Source organism: Condylura cristata, unplaced genomic scaffold (assembly GCF_000260355.1).
Source record: "Condylura cristata isolate star-nosed mole 26May11 unplaced genomic scaffold, ConCri1.0 scaffold00010, whole genome shotgun sequence".
NCBI lineage: Eukaryota > Metazoa > Chordata > Mammalia > Eulipotyphla > Talpidae > Condylura > Condylura cristata.
Genome location: NW_004567111.1, coordinates 19819093 through 19841535, shown reverse-complemented (window position 1 = coordinate 19841535; position 22443 = coordinate 19819093). Strand labels below are relative to the sequence as shown.

At 37.6% G+C, this 22443-nt stretch overlaps 1 protein-coding gene across 2 annotated transcripts in view; it reads left to right on the top strand.

Annotated features, from left to right (window-relative positions):
- Window positions 1-6175: 6175 nt before the first annotated feature.
- The window catches only part of UCHL3 (ubiquitin carboxyl-terminal esterase L3 (ubiquitin thiolesterase)), a 46349-nt gene continuing 30081 nt past the window's right edge, over window positions 6176-22443 (top strand). The window contains exons 1-5 of one of the 2 annotated variants that reach the window (XM_004680093.1): window positions 6176-6275; window positions 6387-6398; window positions 16891-17019; window positions 20886-21042; window positions 21392-21477. In XM_004680093.1, the coding sequence (XP_004680150.1) occupies window positions 6234-6275; window positions 6387-6398; window positions 16891-17019; window positions 20886-21042; window positions 21392-21477 (426 nt within the window). In that variant the 5' untranslated portion in view covers window positions 6176-6233. The remainder of the gene's footprint in view (window positions 6276-6386; window positions 6399-16890; window positions 17020-20885; window positions 21043-21391; window positions 21478-22443) is intronic. The other variant, XM_012723373.1, reaches the window with a different exon arrangement.

Sequence of the window (22443 nt, the reverse complement as noted above, 5' to 3'; positions counted from 1 at the left end):
GTTAAAGATGCTGGAAAAATAAAGCAATCGATAGGCTAGGGCTGGACAGAACAATGGGACAGGATGGGACGGGATATGTGTTTAGTCCTATCCTATCCATGGATGTGATAAGCAGAAAGATGCTTCCCCAACGATGTGTTAAAAGATAAACTGAGGCATATTAAAACATTAATAGTTCATGTGACTAAAACTTGATTGGATTTGGGCAAAACAGTAAGTGGTGAGGAATGCGCAACCAACGGGAACATGAGACTTTTATGGACAAAAAGATGGAAGCAAAGTAAGGAAATTATTAATTGGCTGTAACTTAAAGCCTGCCGGAAACATTGTGATCAGCTCTTCTTAGTGTTTTGATTTCCTAACCTTGAGGCATTTACAGGCATTGACTGGGGGTTGTTTACACAGGCAAGCATGAGAATGGGGTCACCTATGGCTTTCTTTAATTAATTTAAAACATCCAGAATTGTGAATACATTGTTACATGGCGAGGGAGGATTAAGATTACAGATGGAATTAAGTGTGTTCCTCAGTGGCTCTTATAATAAAATATGCTTGGACTTCCTAGAGGGACTTCGTGTAATCCCCAAGATTCTTCATTGTGGAAGATGGTGGCAGGGGAGTTAGACTCAGAGCAAGTGTTAGAGATGTGATGTAAGAAAGACTAACCAATCATTGCTGGCTGTGAAGATGGTCGGGGTGGCCAAGAGCCAGGGAACTCTAGATGCTGGAAAAGAAAGAAAAATATGAATTCTCTTACCAACACCTCAAGGTTGAGATGTTAGCTCCATAACCTCATTTCAGCTTCTGACCTTCAGATCGTAATGTAATAAATTTGTGGGGGGTTTGACTACTAAATTTGTGGAAATTTGTTCTAGCACCAACAGAAAACTATGACACTGGAAGATTGCATGGTGTGCTAGACTCTGAAACCATACAAGTCAGACTCTAAATCCTCTTTTAATCACTCAGCTGTGTGATGTCAGTGTAGATAGCCTTTCTGGACATCAGCTTTATAGGCTGTAAAAATGAGGCTATTGGGGCCTCCCTGGTGGTGCAAGGGGTTAAGTCACAGCACTATGAAGCAATCTCAGCTACTAGTTATATCCCTGCCAGGGAGCTGCCCGCACGTGGTGCAGCAGACCTCTCCCGTCTCGGCTGCTGCTCCTCTCAGCCGTGTATTTCAGTCAGGCTGCCTGTTCTGCTCCCCACTTTGTCTCTGATGGCCTGCACTTCTGGCCTGCACCCCAGCTCTTGTATGCATAAATAAACAAATCTTTAAAAATGTTAAATGAAGCTCTTAATATGTGTGCCTCAGGGTTTTTATTAAGGGGGGAAAGCGATCCGTATGTAAATTAAAGCCCCTTCACATAATAAGTAGTGATAAATGCTACCTCCTGTTTTCATCATCATGAGCTGTCTAGATCATACATTACTTACACTGTAAAGATGAAAATACTGAAGTTCAAGGATGTTAATGCAGGATCACCTAGCTAATAAATAAAAATTCAAACTCTGGTTTTAATTTTGTCTTGCAGTGTAATGTCAGAGAACTCCAGAGGGGTTCAGAAATCCCAGTGCACCTGATGAAATCTTTTCCAGCTGCTGTGTGCTAATTGAATGCTCTAGTTGCACTGCAGGCATTCAACGATGCGTATGGAGGAGGGTAGTGAGTAGTGGCGGTAATCAATGAGCAGCATAAGCAAAGATGCAGACCTGGCTGGCTACAACTGTGATGACAGCCTTATGTAAAAATTCCCTCACATTAAGTTCTATTTTCTTCACATATAACATCTCAGCAATCAACCTGTGCATATCAGGTGACTTCTTTATACAGGCAGCCAGGCAGCAATGGTAACTGAGGAGCATGCGTGGACTTGGTCCTAGATATCCAACACTTCTGTGATATTGCTGCTGTATACTTACAATGTTTAGCTGCCATTGCAAATGTCCTTCAAAACTGCTGTGATTTGACATAAACAATGTTACCAGGTAGGGAAGTTGGCATGGAAAGAGAACAGTGGGTTGTAAACTTGGTTTCATAAGGCAAACATTGATTATTGAAAGAATGGCCAAAATTCCATGTTTTCTTACAAAACAATCATACAATCTGTAACATGGATCCCTAAGCAGTGCAGATGGTCTTGAACAGATAAAAGAAAAGGCTTGTTTATTTCAGTTTAAGGTTGGAGAAATCGCCAAATCCCTCAGAAAACAAGAAAGATATTTAAAAGGGTGAGAAAGAAGGCTTTAACTCAGAATACAAAGACAAGTCAGTGTACAGGACTGGGGAATATCCAGTTCATGGTCATTATTCATGGCAGTTATGGTGGCTAACGTCACCACTGATACTGAATTAGTAAATACATCCACCACTGCTCCTAGGGAAAACACTGGCTGGGTTCCTCAGAGACTCGGGTCTCATTATCATCAGTAGATGGATACGTAACCTTGTTTAAAGACACCTCGCTCAATATATAGTGCGAATTTATTCACACTGAACTCAGAGCCAACAGCACCATAACTCCTGCTTGAAAGACCGTATTCAACATTTTCTCTATAAGGCACAACCTAATCTTGTGCTTTGGAATATAAGAAAACACTGTTGGGGCCTTCAGGAGTTAGTTGGCTCAGGAGTTAGTCTCACTGAAGCATGAGTTCGATTCCGGCCAGGGAGGTGACCCACATTGTGCATCAGATTTCTGCCTTGTCTGCTGCTCCCCTCAGCAGCGTATTTCAGTCCATCTGCCTGTTTGGCTCCCCACTCTGTCTCTGGTGAATCCCCCTGCACCTCTGGCCTAGACCCCAGTTCTTGTATGTACAAATAAAATAAATGTTTAAAACAAACCAACAAGAAAGCACAAAGCTTGAGATCATTTAGTATACTGAAATCACTGACAAAGAACAGAGAAATATGGTGATAAATAAGTGGCAAAAACTAACACTGTTTATAGTATGAGACCTGAAACCAGGAAGCAGAGCAATGACTTGTTCAAGCTCAAATTGAAACTTTGGGTGTGCCTGTGAATGATTAGGAGAGCACCACAAGATAATGAATTTGGGGATTGCAAATCAATTTTAGCAAGTGAGTGAATTAAAAATGTAGAATTCTTCAATAGTGAGGATTGACATTATTTGTCCCTTTTCTAGAGAAATACGTCATTCTTATTTGGCAAAGGTTATAGATAAAGGAAAGTTAAAACATTGGGATCAATGATGTAAAATAGTGGGTTCCCTTTCAGGCTTATTGAATCAAAATCTGCATTTCTGATTCCCCAGCTGTTTGCATGTCCAGTCAAGTTTGAGTGCTAGTGCCCTTGACATGATGATAGACATGTGCCAGCAGGTAGAGGTTAAATCCTGTAAACATTAGAGGTTTATCAGATGAATGTAGTTTTAATGGGTCCAAAGGTCTGGCACATATTAAGAGAAACTCTCAAACTAAAGGGTATTGTGTCCTCCCTGGTGGTGCAATCAGTTAAAATGCAGCACTGGGAAGCTGGTCACAGCCCCTTCAGTGGGAGTTCAATCCCTGGCCAGGGAGGTGACCAACATGGTGCAGCAGACTTCTCCTGTCTCGCTCACTGTTCCCCTCAGTAGTGTATTTCATCCATCTGCCTATTCTGCTCCCCACTGTCTCTGGTGAGTCTTCTCACCGTACCTGCACTTCTAGCATGTACCCCAGTTCTGCATGCATAAATCAATAAATCCGTCTTAAAAAATAAAGTGAAGAGTATTAAGTAGCTTGCAATTCCTACTAATAGGTAAGAGGCAGAGCACTTTGTGGCTTCCTTGGTTTTTGGAGGTAGTTTATGCCACACTTGGGAGTAAGCTCTGATGCATTTACTGACATGGAAGGCAGCAAGTTTGAGCAAGTGCCTTGGGACAGGCGAGCTCTGCAGCAAGTCCAGACTGGAATGCAAGTTGTCTTGCTGTTTGGTTCTTGTCTCAGCAAATCTAGTGGTGCTAGAGATGGACAAAGATGTTGTGTGCTGTCTTTGGGCAAGTCCTAACAGGAGCATCACAGTACAGAACCCCAGGGTTCTGGAGCAAGACCATTCCTCTGAGAGCATGTCATCTGAAAAGCAGCCCATGGCATGCCACTGAGAGGCATGCCAACATGGAACTCAAGTGATTACACAAGTACAGCTGCCCATCATAGCTGGATATCTCAGATTTATCAAGTCACAGTTGGGTGGGTATGGCAACTGTCTGTCATTTAGATAAGGAGAAAGAGGAGTCAAAGGATTGGAAATCCCTTGGAGGCTTGGAAGCTGAGAAACAGTGGCCGGAAGATCTGGTTGAAAGACTTGGAAATTCCAAAGAAAGGAAAGTTCAGTGAATAAAAATAGCTTTTCTTTCTTGCCAATTTTTCCTCTTCCTGAATGACCTCTGTTGGGTAGAGTAGTAATAAGTGCTGTTAGACAGGTCAGATGTCTGGAGTCATCATTGACAATTCCTGCTCATCAGAGGAATAAATCGCTATCCCCCTTTTTTTTTTTTTTTTTTAAAGATTTTATTTATTTGTGCATACAGAACTGGGGTACAGGCCAGAGGCTCAGGGGCGGTGAGAGGCTTCACCAGAGACAGAGTGGGCAACAGAACAGGCAGATGGTCGAAGTACACTGCTGAGAGGAGCAGCGGGTGGGCCAGGAGAGGCCTGCCACACCATGTGGTCACCTCCGGGGCTTGCGGGAATTGAACTCGTGCGGAAGCGGCTTTAGATTCTCAGTGCTGTGCTTTAACCCGCTGAGCCACCAGGGAGGGCCCCCTTTTTTTTTTAACTTCAGCTTTTTTTGGCCATTTTTTTGGGGGGGAAGGATTTTTGTGCTTAGGTGAGTTTCAGGCGTACAGCATTACAATTTGGTTATCCCATCAAAAGTCCAGTTTCTATTCACGCCATTAAATCGGTCCTTTTTAAGTAATTTGCCCACTACCCCAGCCTTCAGGGATACGCCCTCTGAACAATATTTCTTTAATCTGTGCCTGCCCCTCCACCTCCATGGTTACTGCTTTAATTAAATTGCATTATTTTGCTATTGCAAATTGTCCACAATATTTACAAATGGTGTTTCCTTATATCTGATTTTTGCATTCATTCCTCAAATATTTATTGCATATAAACTATGTATAAGGTGCCGGGTAAGGCCTTGGGGAAACATGGAGGAAAAAAGGCATTGCTGCATTCTTCTTTGAGTTCAAAGTCCGGCGGATAAGAGAGTGAAAAAAAAAACAAAAACCCTGTGCAAAATCCTTCAATAATTTCCTGCTAATTTTAGGATGAAACCCGGATGTCTTGAACCTACCTGTCCCTGCTTCTCTCTCCAGTATCCCTCAAGCCACTGCCTTTCAATTTTGCAGACTATGTGGTCACAAAGCACACTTTCCCAATTTAGAGCCGTCTTTTCTCTCTGCCTGGCTAACATCTACTGTTTCTTAAGGGTGCAGACCAGCCGACCCGCTTTTCCGGGATTCCTTATGGAAACTTGTCCAGCTCTTGAACAGCTCTTCTTTGCCGTTTACATTTCAACTACCTCTGTCACAGAATGTATCACCCTTTCTTGTGATCTTTTCTTTTCCCTTTGTCTGCAAGCGAGCTGAGCTTTGTGTACCCAGCACTTAACAGTGTCTGATTCACAACAGTACTTGAAATATTTTTGTCAAGCGTAATTGTGTAGATAGATAAAAGGCAACCCACTCAGTACTGCCAACACACCATTTCTGTACACATCGCATCTGGGGCACGACTCCCCGACGTCCTGTGGCCTTAAGGCCTCCAGATGGGCAGAGACCCAGTTACAACCTGGCTAAATTGGCCTCGCCGACGCGCCCCCTAGCGCCTCGTGCTGCTTCTGCACGATCTGGAGGGCTCCAGCGAGCACGCGGTCAAGGACCAGCTAGAGGCGCATGCGTAGTACACCAGCGCTTGGCTCGACTGGGAAGAGTCCAAGTGTGAGGGGAGCAGCCTGTGGATTCAGATTATTTTTCTTCGTGCACTGGAAAAGAGTCTCCCATTCTTTCCCTCTTAGAATATATGTCTAAGGAATATTTATTCCGTGACTTTGTGGTGAATGATAAAGCGGCCTGGGTGTTGTCAAGCCTGTCGGATTTCTCGGCTTCCCCCCCCCGGGATAGCTAGGTTGGACGGTCCCAGGTCAAGGCGCGCGGGGGCGGAAGCGGCGGCGGTGGCGACGGCGGCGGCTGTCAGTGCCGGAGCGGGGCCGGGCGGAGCGGCCATGGAGGGTCAGCGCTGGCTGCCGCTGGAGGCCAATCCCGAGGTTAGCGCGGCTTGGATCTTGGCCTGAAGCAGCAGTCCGGGGTGGAGGGAACCGGGCTGCCGCTGTTTCTCCCGAGGTATCCTCTAAATTGTATCTTGTGTTTCCTTTTAGGTCACCAACCAGGTGAGTGAGGTGTCTTTCGCTCGGGACCCCAGAGCCATCGCTGCTCGCCTGCACCTCTGCGCTCCCTGGGAGGCTGGGATTTAATGCCGTGGAGGCCCCTTTTGCTCGGCTTCGGGCGGCAGTGTTCCCAGTACGGCCACCTGACTCCTACCTGGCTCCTGGCGCTACCTCAGCTCCTGTGGGGTCCCCATCCCTGGTCTTCACGTTTCCTGGGGTCTGAGGTTTGAGGGGCGTTCACCCTGGATTGCTGTTCGTCTTCCCTGTTCATTTTGCCTCGTGTTAGTTAGTGCCGATTCCATAATTTTCTCACCCCTGTGCCTTGTGGGTGACTAATTTGCCTACACTACCTGACTCCAAGCTTTGTAAACTCGCCCACCCAGTCCTTGTAATTTCATCCAGCGCCTGCACTATGAAATCATCTTCCAATCATCTTCTCTTGCCCCATCCAGTCACTTCTCTTCCCTGCCACGCCCCCTTTCTCTTCCAGTCTCTTAAAACTGGAATTTAGTTTATGCCATGAAAAGCTCAGTGTGATGGTACCCACGCCATTCTTTGCCACCTACAGTCTTGAAAGTTCTGGCTATTGGACCTTCGGGTTTGGGCATGGAAAAGGGAACATATCTTGGCCACGCAATGAAAACAATAAGTGCTATCAACTATAAACTTTTAATTTGCTCGGGTGGGTTTTTTTTGGGGGGTGGGGTGGGGGGGTCTTAGCCTGTTTGTTTTTCATTCTTAATAGATCATTTATTGTTTACCGCTCTCTGAGATTATCATAAATTGTACAGTTTCTGCCTCTACCATTCCTCATCACCAAGGAATAACAATTCACAGTGTACTGAATTTGATTGGTTTTGGGTTTCAAAGCTTGTAGAGAATTACTTATATAAAAAAAAAAAGTTGAGAGAAAAGCTTTATCTTAATGTTTGCATTGCGTCCTCTTTTCTTTTTCAGATGTATGTTTTTGAAATGACTGTTATGTCCTCAATAATAGTATCTTTGTAATTTAGAAATGTACAAAGCTTAAAACCCAGCACATATCTTTTATATAATTCTATGCTGATTCTATCTACTGATGTTAATTCTCTCTAGTTTTACCCTCTGAAATTTTTCATTTTTTCTCCTAACACATTTGATCCTTGGTAAATCTTTAAACTGAGAAAATCACTACTGCAGTTTCTGATTTAGTGTCATAGAAAAGAAACATGTTTATCTCAGAATTAACCCAAAACTGTTTTTATATTTTCTGTGAAAAATCAGTTTATCATGTATCTGTTTGTATTAATCTACAAGTCTGTTTTTTCACCCCTTCCACACTGCTTTGATAACAAATTGATATAGTAAGTTTTAAAATCAAATAGTATGAATCCTACAATTTTGTTATCCCTTTTCAAGTGCATTTAGGCTATTTTACTTAGTATTTCCATGGAAAGTTTAGTCAACTTTTTAAATGTCTCCAAAAAGTTCTGTGATTTCAATATATCAAGCAATATATTTTTGGAAAAATTAACATTTTTAGTAATCTTGACTCTTGTAATCCATGAAGATGGTACATCTGTCTCATCATTTACTTGGGTCTTCAATTTCTTTCAACAGTGTTTTGTAGTTTCAGTGATAGGTGGGTCTTGCACATATTTTGTTAATGTTAAACTTAAGTATTTAATGGAATGTTTTTTGGTGGTATTGTACATGATACTATTTTGACATTTCAATTTTAAATTATCTGTTGTTATATATAGAAATACAATTGATTTTTGTACATTGTAGATTGTATCACTTATTATAATGGGTTTTTTTGGGGCACGGTGGAATTTTCTACTTAGGTAATCATAATCTCTGTGAATAGACTCTTTTATTTTTTTTTCTCTTTCAATGTGTATGCCTTTTATTTCTCTGTGCCCTGGTTGAGACCTTCAATACAAAGTTGAATAGGGTGGAGAGAGCAAGGATATCCTTTGATTTTTCTGGGTCTCGGGGGAGAAGTTTTATCTTTCATCATGAGATATGGTAGTTGTAGAGTTTTAGTAGATGCCCTTTATCATGCTAAGGAAGTTAATTTTTCCTAGTTTGCTGAATAGTTTGCTGAGAGTTTTATCATGAATAAATGTTGACTTTTTTTTTTTGGTAAGTGACTTTTTAGCAGCTATTGAGATTACTTCTGGGAGAAATACTAATTTCATAGAAGAAGGGGGATACTCTCAACCAGATGAGCTATAATAAGAAAAAGCGCAGACTAGTATCTGTTATGAACATGGATATAAAAATCCTCTACAAAATACTAGCAAACAGAATGCACTCATGTATAAAAAGGATAATCTACTGTGACCAAGAGTAGTTTATCCTGGTATTTCAGAAGCAAATCAGTATAACAAGCCATATCAACGGACTAAAGAACAAAACTATTCTTAGATAACATTGTTATTTGTTTTAATATTTAAGCTGAGATAATTGGAAATTTATATTCTCTGATTCAGCTGCTAATGAACTTTGTTCCTATGAAATCTTGGTAAACTATAAAACACAGTCACTATACATTAATTAAATAATGTTTGGTGGGCACCTTTCAGAATATCAGGTACTTTAGAGGAACTGGTAACTAATGATTAAAATATTTTTTATTTCCTGCTTTTCAATTCAGTGGGATGACAGAAAGTAAATAATTAAGCAAACAAGTAACCAGCAGTAGGTATAAGGGCAATGAGAAAAATTAACAGGGTACTGTGATAGAGACTATCAGAGAAACCATAATAGTTTAGATGATGACAAGAGGTCAAGCTGAGGTGACATCAACAGAAGAAAGATGTTATTAGTATATGATTGCATACTATTTCTGGCATGCTGTGGTGTGTGGTTTAGTTTAAATATTTTAAGAAGAGATGTATCTGTAGTGGGAGGATGGGTGAGTATCTAAGAAATTGATTAGTTGTCACCGAAAATTTTGAGATTGTTTCTTTGTGCTCTACATTTCAGTGGCAGAGCTGAGAATAGAAAGTGAATGGAAATTTAACTGATTTAGCATTTTGAGAATTAATAAATTAAGTACAGATAAGAACCCCAACAAGAAATCTGCCCCCATCCTCTCGTATTTCTTCAATTTATGGAATCACAGACCTATGGCTTCTTTTGACTTCATCTGTTATCATTTAGTAGTTGCTTGTGTTACTGTATTCCTAGTTTGGGCAAATAATGTTTTGTTTTCTAAAACTGCCTAATTTGTATAAGAATGATCAGATATTCACTACATGCATGTCATTATTAACTAGTAGACTGCTAATTAGTAGTCTGCTAATTTCCATGTGCTTCAGTACACATGGAAGCAGTGGTTTTTGTAGTTGATTAATATGCTTTTAATTCCTAGGCTGACACTGTTTTTGTCATGCTACAGATAGGACTTAGAATAAAGTCAGTTAAGCGATAGAAAAAGTTTATTTAAGACATTCAGGCTTTTAAATTTACTTGTGCCTTTACAGGGGTCATAGCAACTGGTAATTGACAGAAAGTTGCAAGTAATTATCATCAGGAATTATAACTTTTAAAAAAGTGCACTCTGTGACTGTGAAATAGACAACCACAGTATTTCTTTCTAAGACCACGCTAGATATTCATCTTAATTATTTTGTGACTTGAATATAGCACAGCAACATTATGTATATTTTATATATTGTGTTTTGGAACCAATGATCGTTGGTCTGAAAAACGTCTAGATATATTTCTACTTTTGATTTTATTAAGGTGACAAAATATTTCCTGCTTTAATGTGTAATGTTCAAAGGGAAATAAATTTACTTTGACGTAGCTACTTTGTTGAGCTTGGCTGCTTAGAGTTAGAAAAAGAATGAAAGGCCATCTCTGGATTATTACCATAGACATACAAAAAAATCTCTAGTCAGCAGACCCCATTTCAGGAGAAACATTTTGTTGCTCTATTCTCTTACTACTACGTTTTCCCTCTTTGTAAAATTCCCACCAAGAATTGTCCTTCGGAGTTGGTGCTACTTCCTTATTTTTTTCCTGTATGCCTCTTCATCTTGCCTGCTTTATCATTTCATAGTAACTTCTTTTGTCAAGTTCACTAATCACCACTTTGCTGGACCCAGGGGTCACTTTTCTGTCACTGTTTCTGGACCTTTGGCAGCATTTGTCCAGCAGCCCACCCATCCTTCTCGAAGCATAATTTTTCTTGGCTTCCCTCCTATTGCTTGGGCTGCTTACTAGAGTTACCTTTGCTAGATCATCTTTCTCCTAGCATCACTGGAGCTCCACAGATCTTTGTCCTAGACTCCTAATCTTTTCTACATGCATTCTCTCCCTGTGGTGTTTTGTTGCTGGAAAGCTGAAAGAGAAATCTGGATCACACCCTCCGCCTCTCTGAACCCATTTCTTTCCCAGATTTCCAAGGGCACTACCATCTGTGCAATGCCCAAATTGATGTTGTTGATTCTTCTTTACAACTGGGTTAACTTAGTCTGCAGTGCTTTGATTTGATTTTTGGGAATTTGAATCTCTGCTGTGAAACCGTTGGTACTTACCTGACTTCTTTATATCTCAGTTAATTTTTTATAATTGTGCAAAATTCTTCTAAAGGTTAAATGAACTACTGCATATAAAGTATCTGCAACAAAAGCCAGTGTTCTGTGAAGGAAGCTATTTTAAATATTCCTTAGTTGCTTAGCTCCAACTGTTGTGCAACTCTTACAGACTTGTCTTTCAAAATCTATTACAAACAAGTCATCATTAGTTTGACAACTATAGCTGCCACCTAGCCACTTTTTCTACTTTTCGCATTTTACATTTTTTAAAAAGATTTATTTATTGATACATGCAGAAGTGGGGAGAGATGTGGGGGTGAGAGGATTCACTAGAGACAGAGTGGGGAGCACAAAAGGTAGAACCGTTGGGTCAGGAGAGGTCTGCCACACCATGTGGGTCACCTCCCTGGCTGAGGATCTAACTCAGGCTGCACTGGCTGCATTAGCTTAATAGTTCTGTGCTTTAACCCTTTGCGCCAGTAGGGTGGGCCCTCTCTTTTTACTTTTTAAAATTTCTTCTCCATATATATGTATATACATATATATATATATATACACACACACACATATATATACACACATATATACATATACATATATATGTGTGTGTGTATATATATATATATATGTGTGTGTGTGTGTGTGTGTGTGTGTGTGTGTGTGTGTGTGTGTGTGTATACCCAAAGTGGTTTTATAGAAATGCAGGGCCTCCCTGGTGGTGCAAGTCTCAGCACTATCAAGTTATGGCTGGCTACTGCAACATGAGTTTGATTGTGCCAGGGAGCTGGCCCACCCAGCACAGCAGACCTCACCTGCTTTGCCCTTGCTCCCTCAGCAATGTATTTTAGTAGTCTGCCTGTTCTGCTTACAACTCTGTCTCTGGTAAACCCTTTCACCCCTTATGCCTCCAGTTTTTGTAGGAAAGTAAATAAATATTTAGTATTTTGTAGGAAAGTAAATAAATATTTAAAAAAATAAAAGGGCAAATCACATCTCATGCTTAAACTATTCAGAATACAAAATGGCCTTCACTGCTTGTCTTCAGAGTACAATTCAAGCTTTTTACTATGAACCCACAAGGTGATACTATTCATCTTTATCCCATTCATGCTGGTTTGCATCGTTAATGCCTAGCCCATTCATTGAATCCCTCTATTTTGTTTCCTAGCAATTTCTTTTTTGTCATCTATGTTTTAATGTCACCTTGTTATTTTAGAGTAAGTACAATAAATAATATAACAATATATAATAAAGCAAGAATTAAATTTCTTTCACTGAAACAAAACTTTTTTCACTGCTTTCCGTTAACTTCCTCCAGTTGTCTGTCAGTCCTCCCATTGAACCCAGATAGATAATAAATAAGTTAGTATCAGTCCTCCCATTGAACCCAGCTAAATCTGATTGCTCTTCCAAGATGTTACTAAAGTATCTGGATCTTAATTTGTTTTCTGTGAACAGGCCCAGAGTTTCCTGCTCTGGTGTTTTTCTTAAACCTTATCTTTCCTAGTTACCTTCCTTTAAGCCTGCTTCTCTTTGTCATTGTCCTTCATGAAATAGGCATCCCAGAGCTGATATATTACACGCTGAATAATCTGTGTTGAATGTAGAGCATCAACTACACTATCCTGAACAATGCTTCTTTTTTAAGCAGACTCATATCATTTCTGTTTTCAATTTTGTAGTCACTCCATATTGAACCCCTGAAACTAAATAAACCCCTTTTTTTCTTAATCCCTGCAGAAAATGCTTTCAGCACTAAAAGAAAATATTTCTTTCTCAACTTAATTTCACTCTTGTTTGTTTTATAACATTGGTAAATCTACTAAAATTAATTTTGCTAGTTCCCAGACTTTTAGAATTCTTGTTTTCTCATTTAGCTATTACTCTCCTCGTTTTGCAGCTACTTATTGCTACTAGTATACTTCTGTTGGTAGCAATGTCAAGCAATTAGTAAGTATAATTTCATAGCTCAATTCATAAATAAGTTAGTATCAGGGCAGTACCTATTATTGTCTGGAGCAGGGGATTAAATACAGAGAAAGTGGCTTCAGAACAAATTTGAAAGGAAAGTAAATTTATTTATTTTCAAATTTATACTATTACAGTTTTGTCATTTGTCGTCTAGAGAATGAGGAGGAGGAATCCATTATAAAATTGGGGTCAGAGACTAATAGTTTTTCAGATATAGAAAGCTAGTTTATGTACAGAAACCCAGGAGGCAAGAGTTCATTGTGGCAAAAGATAGAAAAGAATATACAGAAAAGATATGTCAAGCAGCGAAAGATGAGCCTAGAAAAGTAAAGACTGGCCCACTCTGGTGGTGCGGCGGGTTGGGGCGCAGTACTAAGGGGCTAAAGCCACTTCGGCATGGGTTCGATCCCCGCCTGCCCCGGAGATGACCACGTGGCGTGGCAGACCTCTCCTGACCCGCCCGCTGCTCCCCTCAGCAGTGTACTTCATGGATCTGCCTGTTCTGCTCCCCACTCTGTCTCTGGTGAAGACTCTCGCCGCCCCTGCACCTCTGGCCTATGCCCTAGTTCTGTATGCACAAATAAAATAAATCTTCAAGAAAAAAAAGAAAAGAAAAGACTAACGCATGGCAAGTTTTGCTGGTGTGTTCTGATAATGTCCTTTGAAAAATCTCATCAACTCTTTGTCACACTTAGAAAAGAATATAATAAAGCCTACTTTGCCTAAATGTGGAATATGAGAAAGCTTTCCGACGCATGGTACTCTTAAAAATATTTAATTTGAAATATTCTTTGGTGGAAAATTTATCGGACTGTAGCATAAAAAGAATTAAGTTGATCAAGAATCTTTTATGAATATATCTCCTAATATACTAAGTATTTTTCTTGATTGGTCAAAATTGTGGCATTATGAAGATTTAGAGACCTGTTCAGTCAAAATTTTTGTTATTTTATTACTTAATGTATAGAAAATAAAAAGTATGATTCTGGTGAAAATTAATAATTTTTTATTTAATTGGCTATAAAGTTACTGTGCCTTCCCTTTGATACTAATCACTCTCACTAGCTTTCTTTGTACTTTGATACTTTTTATACTTCTTGGTTTTACCTGACAGACAGTTTACAAGGAAAGCCCTTCATTTCATAGTAATTTGACTTTGCCCAGACTTTTCTCACTAAAATGCTTAACTTTCAGTTTGCAGCATAAATGTGAATGACTCTGTTAAAGATACAAAACTTACAACTTTATAAAAGTGTGGCTTGAAGGATATATAAAATTGGCATATAAATTTAAATCTTGTTAGCCTAGTTTATAATAATAATAATTATTATTATTTTACTATGTATCTTTTAGGCCATCAATCCTATGCAGGTAGTGTTTGGAATTTATTAAATGAGTGCCCAGTTAGATTAGGAGCTAAATGTATCTTCTACATTTTTTTTTCTTTTCTACCTCTCTAACTTGGCATAAATTAAAACAAATATGTATCAAGTATTTGTTATACATATAGGTTAATAGACATACAGTTAACTAGATTTTTTTTATCACAGTAAAGTCAGATTTTTAGTTCATTCAACAAATATAACTATAGTTCAACCAGTTACCAGACTAGTCAGTGGATTTATTAAACAGTTGAGCCAAACACATTCCCTTCCATTGACTTTGCAGTCAATTTTAGTCCTTTTTGCTTTCTAGATAGAATTGAATGTTGAGAACAGTGTAGACAGGAATTTTGGAAAATGTGGAAAAGGGAGAGGGGAATAGTTGGAATGATTTTGCCAACTTTTATTAAACATACCTGGAATCATATTTTGACTAACATGTTATCATTAAGGTAAAGGCCTCTGTGGGCAGAGAAATAGAGGTATTAAGATTAGTTCTTTAATCAGGGTGCCCTTGTCTTGCAGACCCTGTGTGAGAGATGAACAACACTTTTTAGGAAAGTGGCTTGATTTTCATTGGTTTTGCAAAATGTCACTTGATCTAAGTACATGTGATCATCTATTTTTAATTTTCCAGTAATATTAGGTTAGTAGATAATACAGTTATTCTTGAGGTCAAGATGCATTTTTAATACAGTTTTTATATTCATCTGTTCCTTTTTATTCTATCATCTAAAATTTACTATTTTTCACTCTCCACTGTCATTATACTGTTTTACCCCTTTTAATTATTCATATAAGAACTGGGGTATAGGTCAAAGGTACAGGGGGTGAGAGGATTCATCAGGGACAAGAGTGGGGAGCAGAATAGGCAGGTCTACTGACATAGATTGCTGAGGGGAGCAGTGAGAGAGACAGACCTGTTGTGCCCCTCAGCTTTGATCCTTTTTTTTTTATCATCCTGACATTTTAACTTCAAAGACCTCACTTTGTTTATTAGTGTCCACTGGTTTTTATAAGTACTTGTTTTGTCTGTTTGTTACATGAATGTCTAATGTTTCCCCTTTTGACAAACTCTTTACCTTTTCCTGTAAATAGCAACATTTCTTCTTTCCTTAGGGCTGAATAGTATTCCTCTATCAGTAGAATCCTCTATCAGTTGTCACTTAGATTATTTCTGTGTCCTAGCCATTGTAAATAGTGCTACAGTAAACATTGTACAGAAGATAATTTTTTGAGTTGATGGTTTCATGTTCTTTAAACAGATGCCGGTGAGTGGGGTTGATGAGTCATATAGTATCTTCATTTTTAGTGTTTTAAGGTAAACCCAGATTGCTTTCCAAAGTAGCTGTACCACTTCATCCCCCACCTCAACCCCCCCCCCCCAACAGCTTAATAGGGTTCCTCTTTCTCTGCATTCTCATTAGCACTTGCTGTTTAGGTGATTTGTTGTGTTTTGTTCTGAATATGTGCCATTCTCACAGGTGTGGGATGATAGCGATTACAGTTTTGAATGACAGCTCCCGTTAGAAGTAATGATGAACATTTCCTGTGTATCTTCATCTCAAACTCATATTTAATGATGTACCCTTAACAGTCATCAGCGTTATTCCTTACAAATATTTAGAATTTATTTTGAGGGCTCTCCCTGGTGGTGCAATGGGTTAGGAAGCAGCACTGCAAGCTAGCCACAGCTGCTTCATTGAGGGTTCCATCCCTGGTGGTGTCAGAGATCCACTTGGCGTGGCAGACCTCTCCTGACCCGCCCACTGCTCCTCTCAGCAGTGTACTTCAGTGATCTTCCTGTTTGATTGCTCCCGACTTTGTACTCTGGTAAAGTCTCTCACCGCCCCTGTGCCTCTGGCTTGTACCCCAATTCTGTATGAATAAATAATTAAATACTAAAAAAAAAATAATTTACTTTGAAATTACTATTGTCATTAGTAGATTGCATTCTGAAATTTTATTTTCCTATGAAATATTAAGAGTTTTAAGATAACATCAGTCTCTTATTATAGGTTGGTTTTTGTTTTGTTTTGCCAGATATGAGATGCAATGAAGTCAAGTAGGTTTAATTATGTATTGAAAGTAAGGAAGCCAGTAGTTTCCTTCTTTCGTCATTTCCTGGATTCACAAGTCACTTGAATTTTTTTTTTTTTTGGCTTTATATACTCTTTGCTCATTAATATAATATATAGTAATGTATATAAACTACAGGCATCATTTTTGGTAAAAAGAATAAGCTATGTTTATCTCTGCTGAAATAATAAGTACTAGAACTTAGATGTATCCTTAAAAATCAAGTGCTAGAAATGAGCTTAATATCAACCATACCAATCTTTCTGTGTTTGGTGAAATCCTGGCTTATTACATTCAGTTCTAAAGTAATGAATTTTGAAAAAAGGAGTTTTCCTTAATATGTTATAAATTTTAAATGTTAATCTTTGTAAGTGAATTTCTATCTCTGCCACCCTTTTCATGGAATGCCTGCTTTATGTCATTCTAATGTTTGTACCTTGCATTCTCTCTTATTTATTAGATACGCACATGTATTATACATGTTGATTATTTCCCTGGTAACACTTTATATTTTTACCCCCCTTTCACCAGTTTCTCAAACAATTAGGTCTACATCCTAATTGGCAGTTCGTCGATGTGTATGGAATGGATCCTGAGCTCCTTAGCATGGTACCAAGACCAGTGTGTGCAGTGTTACTTCTCTTCCCTATTACAGAAAAGGTAATTGTGAAATACCAAATTTCCAGTAAATGCAAAGTTCTCTTTTATTGTTAAGGTAAAAAATTACTCCTCTTTAAAGATCCCTTCTTACATGAAATCAGGAAATTTAGACAGTGTGAACATTTTTAAAATTACTGTTATTAGAGAGATGGTACTTAGATAGTGGATACTTAGATTTATATTTAGTCCTGGGTTAGTCTTTTAAACTTGGGTAATTAGCTTCTTTTATAAATTTTCCTGAACTTTGTTTTGACATGACATGATGACATTTATCCTTTAAAGATGGTTGCATAATAGAAGTCTTAAACCTGTCCCAGAAAATAGATGAGTAAAGAATATTCAATTTTTCAGTATGTATATAGTTTTTTTTTTTTAATGTGTATGTAGGTAGGTATATCTAATGACACAGATTCCATTATTTTCTGAGTAAATTTGATTTGGGTGAGAATCACTAATTTTAAATACAGTTTAATTGGCAGTCTTAGGATGTATTGGGGCTTATTAATGGTCTTTCTTACTGTCTAGATTTGAATTTAAAACTTCATATTTCAATGCTTTCTTTAGATTTGTATCAGATTGCTATATACCATGGAACTAGAACTTTTAAAACAGCTTTTGAATCTTTATTTTCCTGGTTTTTATTTTTAAATTTAGAAATGATGGTATTAACTATCATGATCAAATAATATGAAAAATTAAGAAGTAAATGTTTGGGCAGTTGTGGGAGAAAAAGGAGTAAGGATGATTGGCATGTACATGTTTCATGTCATGTTATTCTTCAGGAATAAATGGAGTCAAATCTCCTAACAATTACGAACTAAACTTTGCTCAATCCTACAAATCTCTAAATACTTTTTGCCATAGCTAAGTGGTCTCAGTTCAAGATTTTCTCTCACTTAAGCATTCTACAAAACAAATTCAGTTGTAAAGTAGTATTTTGAAAATTTTCTATTTGTTTACAATATTCTCAGAAGTTGAATTTGAAATTTCTTAGTGATTATCTGAAATTTTTTTAACAGCACAAAAACTTAAGTTTACTCTTAGTCCAGTGTTATTATCACCTTTTTTGATTACTAAAACTGATAGCTATCCCAGGACCCCTACCTTTAAGGTGCCAGAAAAAGATGAAAAATATCAGCTGCTTAAAACTTACACTTTCTTAGTTGGTGTGATAGGAATATAAGTTTATTGTCTGAGTTAGAAATTTCCATACCATTGATTAAAAAATAAAAAGAAGAAGAAGAAATTGGGGGCCTCTCTGATGGAATAGTGTTTAATCTCAGTGTTTTGATGCTGTCACCACTGTGGCCCCAGTTCTCTCCCAGACCAGGAAGCTAATTCACATATGGTGCAGCAGACCTGTCCTATCTTGCCCAGCTGCTTGTTCCTGTGCTGCTCCCCACTTTGTCTCTGGTAAATCCTCTCATCCCCCTGCACCCCAGTTCTCTTATGCATAAATAAATAAAATCTTTTTTTTAAAATAGAATAAATTGGATTTGATCTCCTTCATTTACTGGGTCATCAATATTAAAAAAGCACTTTATTCTTATCAATAGGCCATCTTCATTTAGTGAATCATTAGTTTAAAAAACTCAGTGTTCCTATTGCTAAAGAGAACACAATTCCATGATATTTATATAAATAAGTATTTTTACTTCTATCAGTCGAGAATATGGGCAGTATCTGTCATTTTTTAAGATCACGTCCAATTAGACACATCTCCATTTTAGGTCATAAATAACAAATTCACACAAAGGATTTCTAGGATGTGTTTTAAGAGGTACAAAATAGTTCAGTCTTCTGATTCTAATTTAGAAACTGAAGTGAAGTTGTGAATGACTTAAGCATAATAATAGCAAAAGCACTGTCCTGGATACCTTATTAGCCTTTAAATAAAGTCAATTAGATAGTTTGAAATGTGTGCTTCACTAGCCAATGAATCATAGGTGAAGAGGCTATAAATTCACTTCTCTCTGATATTTATGTTATCTCTTGACCATGTGTTTTCACTTTGGTCTGCCATAATTGTTCTTCCTTGTTTTCTATGCTTTAAATTATTTTGGGACTTCCCCCCCCCCATAATCATTAACTCTTAAAAGGCCATAAAATTATCTTGTTTCATCAGCAAGAAATGTTGATATTAAATTACAACAAACTAAGCTGTAGGACTTTATAAAACATCTCAACTTAAGCCCTAATGGAACCTTTCCACAGTTTTTATCAGTCCAACTTATATGTATAAAATCATATTTCAGAATTCTAAAAATATTACTTAAAATATGATTTAGTAGTACATTAATAAATACTATGTTTTAAATCATTGATGCATTTGTGGTTGGAAGCAGCATCTTACTGATTTTCTTCAATGATCCTTTGTTTCCTTTACTGCATGGATCTGCAAACATTTTGTGTAAAGGGCTAGACTATAAATATTTGTGACATTTCAGACCTTATAGTCTATCTTACAACTGTAATAATCCATGCCTGCAAGTTCTCATTTGTACTACTTTACAATTTTGCCTGCTCTCTTGAAATCTGAAAATGATAGGAAAACAATCAACAAAACATTCAATTTTTTTTCTACTTTTCTCTTCCCATTCACTGATTTTTTAGCCCCTTTATTTGTTTTAACTGCTTTTTTTTTTTAAGGATTTATTTATTTATTCATATAGAACTGGCATACAGACAAGAGGTACAGGGGCAGAGAGAGGGTTCACCAGAGAAAGAGTGGGGAGCAGAACAGACAGAGTGATGTAGTGGCAGGAGAGGTCTCCTGCACCATGTGGGTCACCTCCAGGGCTGGGGATTGAACTCTCACTGAAGTGGCTGCGGCTAGCTTGCAGTGCTGTGCTTTAACCTGCTGCACCACCGGGGAGGGCCTAACTTCTTTTTTATAGCTGGAAAATGAGCACAGAGCCTGTAAGTAATTTACCAAAATTACACACACCTACTATTGGCAGAGTTGGGATGCAGGCTCGGGCAGATAGTTACAGAGTTCAGCCTTCTGATACTCACTATTGCATCATATTGTTTTTTTTTTTTTTTAAAGATTTATTTATTTATTCATATAGAACTGGGGTACAGACCAGAGATGCGGAGGGTGAGAGGATTCACCAGAGACAGAGTGGGGAGCAGAACAGGCAGATCGACGAAGTACACTGCTGAGGGGAGCAGCGGGTGGGTCAGGAGAGGTCTGCCGCGCCATGTGGTCACCTCTGGGGCAGGCGGGAATTGAACTCATGCAGAAGTGGCTTTAGCTTCTCAGTGCAGTGCTTTAACCCGCTGCGCCACCAGGGAGGGCCGCATCATATTGTTTTTATGACCAGTTATTGTAGGTAATGGTGAATGTTATACCTATTGTATGCTTAAAATTTCTTAATATGATATGATTTAACCATACAGCAATGTTAAAATTAGTCATGCTGGGTCTCCCATGTATACAGGAGGAGTACATGTTATTGAACTTCTTTTTAATTTTTTTTTCTCCTATCAAAGGAATAAAGCCAAAATAGAGATGTAAAAGTAAAAAGTAAAAATCTTCCATTGGTCTTTTTTGTCCCACAGATAATCTCTCAAGTTTTTGTATGACCTTTTCAGACTTTTCAATATACGTGGAATATATAATTTAAAAATATAACCGAGCATTATCTTAATATACAGTGAGTTATAACTATAATCATGAATGGATTTCTAAGTCAAAATATGCAAATCTACCTTATTCCCTTAAAATATAAATATAGCATTTCATTAAGATATGCTGTAATAATGTAAACCAAATCCCCATTATTGGACAGTTTTTCCAGTTTTATGGTTTCTTCTCTCAATGTATTACCTTTTATATTTAGATTATTGATTTTTTTTAATAGTATGAAGTATTCAGAACAGAAGAGGAAGAAAAAATAAAATCTCAGGGACAAGATGTTAAGTCATCAGTATATTTCATGAAACAAACAATCAGCAATGCCTGTGGAACAATCGGACTGATCCATGCTATTGCCAACAATAAAGACAAGATGCACTTCGGTAAATAGTTTTTCATTGTTGCTGTTTTTTCCTGCTTCGGTAATAAATTAACTTCCTGAGCAGTAGGTGGTGCTCTAGTTCTTCCTTTCACAGTATTAAAGCATTTTCCTCCCTTTTTCTTTTCTAATAGGAATGTATATACTGGTAGAAGAAATATGAACCCCCCCGTCTTTTAATTGTCAGTCAACAGTTTCAACAAATAACTTCACCCCTATCCTTTTTATCAATCTATGTTTTTAACTTCTGGGTGAGAGGGTTTTACCTAAAAAAATAGTACACCTCTAGAATTTTCATGTCAGTCACTGTTAGACTTCCAGCCTTTCAATTTTATCTTTTTTAATGTTCTCAGAATCAGGATCAACTTTGAAAAAATTCCTGGAGGAGTCTGTGTCAATGAGCCCTGAAGAACGAGCCAGATACTTGGAGAACTATGACGTCGGTACCTTTTTTCTGTCTTTTTTTACATCTTGGGCAAATTTTTGTGGGATTGTAGATTTTCTTTGGGGGTTGTCTTAAAAGTAGTTTTGTACAGTTATGGTTTTTTTCATATTCATTAAAAATAACCTTTTATACTTTTTAGGTGTCATTATCTGAACTATCCATAAATGTTGGTAAATTGATACTTCTATTTTTAGAGGTGAATGAAAAAATAAAAGCAGTTTAATTTACAAATTTATAAAATTTCTTATCATTGACTATTCCTTACCATTCCCTCCCTATAATTAATATATGCCTGGCAATACCCTGTGTGTCTTTCACTGGGAATGGAACAAGGCTGAAGACCAATGGAAAAAACAAAGGTTTAAAGGTAGATGTTAGACTATACTTTAGCTGTTTTATCAGTGTGATATTTTTGCATGTGTGAAGACACAGGCCACATAATATAGTTTTAAATGATTGTACCATTTCATAGAATTGTTTCAGAATGGTTTTAAAAATTAACCAATTTTTGAAATTTGGGGTTTTTTGAAGGCTTTTTAGCACTTAATAACAATAGTGAATATATTGTAAGTTCTTTGAAAGTAGAAGCAGTACAAATTAATTGTCTAGAATAATACATTAAGCAGAGTTTGTGCCCATTGATTTGATTATGTTGCTTTAGCATTACAATATATTTTGATGATTTTAATTTATCTTTTAAAAAACTGTTGATCTCATTAAACATCTGTATTTACATAAAAATGACACGACATAAAATTCTCCAGTAGTGCCACCATTGTGAGGTAGTTACCATTAATAATTTTCATAGGGCATATATATATATATATATATATATATATATATATGTATATACACAATTAAAAAAAATTTGGTCATGTTGTAATAGTGCTTTATAACTTGCTTTTTCACTTACTTATCACAAACTTATTTCATACAGTAAGTATATATTTGACTTCATTT